The 3,799-nt window shown below is 40.2% G+C and overlaps 1 protein-coding gene across 2 annotated transcripts in view; it reads right to left on the bottom strand.

Moving 5' to 3' along the window:
- Positions 1-1,713: 1,713 nt before the first annotated feature.
- LOC109472046 (transmembrane and TPR repeat-containing protein 3-like) overlaps positions 1,714-3,799 on the bottom strand; it is a 66,391-nt gene continuing 64,305 nt past the window's right edge. Inside the window, exon 8 of one of the 2 annotated variants that reach the window (XM_019771620.1) lies at positions 1,714-3,770. In XM_019771620.1, the coding sequence (XP_019627179.1) occupies positions 3,645-3,770 (126 nt within the window). In that variant the 3' untranslated portion in view covers positions 1,714-3,644. The remainder of the gene's footprint in view (positions 3,771-3,799) is intronic. The other variant, XM_019771621.1, reaches the window with a different exon arrangement.

Genomic DNA, 3,799 nt, shown 5'->3' with positions numbered 1-3,799 from the left:
TCCCTCCAGTACGCGCAAGTACAGTAGAACTCACCGTAAGCGACTAGTATTGCCGTCTTCTAAGTACTTCTCGAGGATGATGCTGCGGGTGGCGCCGATAAAGCTAGCTGGTGTCTGACCCAGGAGAAATGGCCGTTTTCCCCTGGTACGTGGCCGGCGGGTCCCCTCGCCGTCTTGGTGCCGCTTGAAGAGGAGGACGCAGAAGCCTAAAGGCCTAACTCGAAAAAGCACAGAGTTACACAACTCAAATACGACACAAAACGATAAAAAACAAGTCTACCGCCGTAACAAAAACGTGCCAGGTGCTGGCGAGCCACAACTATGTGCACCCGCGCCGCCCGCTGTACAGAAATGCAAATCCACAGAACAAAAGGATGGCACATGGCTACCACAAAACAAACACTGAACCACAAAACCAAACGAAACACAAGAAACAAACCCCTAGACGTTCTAACACAGCTTAAAACATCGCCGTTCTCTCCGTTGCCTCTCTCCGGACTACTCCTGAAGACTTCTCGGCTCGGTGAGGGACGGCTGGCACGCCGCCATAGCGTGCTGAGGACCGACTGCTGAGGAGCTAAAAACTGACGTCCGGCTGCGCAGATGAGGTCGCGACAAGTGAAGGATAGAAGAGTGATGACGTCATAGGTTGTTGACCTCTCGCGAGATTTCGCGATTGGTCAACTTTAATATGACGTCAGTGGGAATATCTGAGGATTAACACAAAGGAACAACAGGGTTTACGGAAAACCAGGTACCGGCCAGGCCAGGCTACCACAATATATCAGGTATAATTTCTTGCTTAACAAGGTTTATAATGTAAAATGTCAATATCATTCAGGCAACATTATAATTCTATATTGTATATCTGTAATCTTGTATGGAAATTAAGAATTGGAATTTGAAAAAAGAATTGAAAATGTAGGCAATCACTAATTCAACAAAAGGTTACTTGCTGTATATGTTCAAAGCACACCTCAGTGAAGGAGGATTGTCCAAAGTAGTTTTTTTTTTATATTCCAACATGTAATCACAAGACGTGGTGACGGCACACTCAAGTTTTGTCAACTTATATTAATGTGTCCACCAACACGGGACAATACAATACTCATTTTCACTTGAGCGAAGTGAGGAAAGTCGTGTAAAGTGCCTTTCCCAAGGGCACAAAGATCGGTGGCATGTAAGGACTCGAACCCTGGACCTCTTGGTTCCGAGTCAAGCACTCTGCCGCTAGAGTAAAGTAGTTACCTGTGCACCTTTGACACACTGCCAAGATTTCAGCTTTCACATGTTGATGTCTGCAACCAATTTTTAGACCATTTTTTTTACTTATTTCTTTTCTTCCTTTGACTTGGCCATCACAATAAATTAGCAGTTCAACCAATGACAACATGGCAATTAGTGGTTCGACCAATGAGAGAGCTTTAAAGTTTATGTTTTGCATTTCTACATTTTGATGGACGTGGGTGGGGCTCTGGGATTGGATGCGATTTCGATCAGGCGATAGATGGAGAGCTAATCTCCAAGCAGATCCTAGGGTGGCAATTAAAAGACAGTATCAAAATGGCCAGCCAGTATCCATTGGCCAGAGAGGGTCCAATACGCCTTGGGTGGCATATTGGACCCTCTCTGGTCAATGGATACTGGCTGGCCAATTTGATACTGTCTTTTGCCACCCTAGGATCTGCTTGGAGAGTATGGAGAGCTGTCAGTGACTACAACCTTTACATTATTCATCTGTTTCTTCAGTTTAATCAGAAATTGTTACAAGTGATAAGTTCAATCGATACATATGAAATGTGACAACAATTTGTTAATACATGTATATGTATTGTTTTCTATGGTATTCTTGACAACTTTCTTTGATTTCATCATTTTCCACAAAACTACACATAGAGTTGGCCTCTAGTCACACAAAATTATTCGAATTACATACTAAAAAAAACTCCACTCTTACATAAGAAATGTCTACCAAAGGCACAGATGTCTGTATTGCCTTCTTTGGCACAATTGCACATGTACAAAAGCTGTTCACACAAAACACATTTGATTGTTACTTTTCCATTCCTGTTGAAAACGTAGCCTCCGTAGCAGGCTTATAGAACTGGGGGTTTGGTGGTCTTTTTGGCTGTTTTCTGATCAGCCCAGTTCTAAAAAATTAATCAACCAGGCCGGCTATGTTGTCTATATGCAATCAGAAAATAGCACATAAAAGCTCCCAAAGACCCTGAAGACCCACAAAACCCTCAGTTTTTGGCATGCTATGGAGGCTATTGAAACATCCCAATGACAACAAGATGACCCAGTGAAAGATAACACGTTCTGGTTCAACACACACACAAGTTGCGATTTGATTGCTCTTCTGCAAAGATTGTCTTTCATAACTAAAATTATCATTATTGCTTTTAAAAATTGCATATTAAATATTCACTCTTTCTTACATTGTAAACAAACAAGTCTATTTACACAAAAACACACACACGAAATAGAAATCTGCACCCATGGTATCAGATGAATAGCCTCTACCAGGCTTGGGGAGGCGGCTGGAAAGAGCAGAAGTCGGCCAAATACAGAGATAGTATGCCAGGGGAGTTGTGGCAAAATGTACTCTCTAGTGGACCAACTTTCCTGGCATACTATCTCTGTCTCTATTTGGCCCATTTCTACTCTTTCCAGCCGCCTCCCGAAGCCTGGTAGAGGCTATAAGATTAACACTAAAACAAAGCTGATATGTGTTCTCACCAATAAGTACATGTATGTCAAAAGGACATAATGCAATGTATGATATGTTACATACGTTCCACACAACACAACAAACCTATATAAGTTACAACAGACATTTAACTACAACAAGGCTCTTGCCTTTGATTGTCAAAAAACTTCACAGCAGAACAAGGAAGACTTATTTTTTCTCTGTAACACAAAATTCGAGTCTTTTTAACATAAAAACACACAGTACTCTGTTACATTACATAATTTTTTTGTTTCTATCTAGAACAATTCTGTATGTTTGATATTGCTGTCTTCTAAAAGTCTGATATGTTTGATACCTTTGAAAGTTAATTGTCACTTCCAAATTGCATAACATTATATTAAGGTACAAGACTAGTAAAAAAACATTCAAAAGAAAGGCAAATTCAATTTTAACTTTAAGTAGTCTTGGCAGCATGTTCTAAACTTTCTTAAGATATGAAGGAAGACAAAAACCATGTCTGCTGACAACGAGATATGTTTGAGAAGGTAAAATTGCCACACAAAAAGTGACTGAGAACACTTAATAGAGACTTTCAATTTGACAGTTTCCATCAACCTAAAACAACTGTCCAGCCATTCTGTCTAAACGATCTGTGACAACAATAATTTTATTTTTTGGAACATCCCTTGCTATGTCTTTGACTTGTCACTATCTAGCTATCTTTTGATTGCCTTAGGCACAGAAATTTAAGTAATAGGCCACACAACTTAAACCAAAATCAAGTTAAGTTAAAAACATGCAATGAGGATATTTTGCTATATATGACATTTCTACTGTAGCTAGCTAATTCTTTTTACTCTTGCAAAAATATACTTTTAGATAAGTCTTCTCTCTTCTATGTTGTGCATTTTTGCTCTAAATATAACCTCTCCACTTCCCCTGATGAGGTTTATCCTCTTTCTCTTTCTGCCTGTTCCTTTTGTCTTTGCTGCTCCATTTGCTGTTCCCTTTCTCTCTGTAACTGCTGTTCCTTTTCCTTCTGCAGCTGTCTATGCTGTTCCAATTGCTGCTTTTCCTTCTCTTGTTCCAACTGCTGTTGCTTTT

The sequence above is a fragment of the Branchiostoma belcheri genome, unplaced genomic scaffold, assembly GCF_001625305.1.
Source record: "Branchiostoma belcheri isolate BF01 breed outbred unplaced genomic scaffold, Haploidv18h27 scaffold263, whole genome shotgun sequence".
NCBI classification, from domain to species: Eukaryota; Metazoa; Chordata; class Leptocardii; order Amphioxiformes; family Branchiostomatidae; genus Branchiostoma; species Branchiostoma belcheri.
The sequence above is the reverse complement of the archived record's forward strand: the minus strand, read 5'-3'. Positions and strand labels throughout refer to the sequence as shown.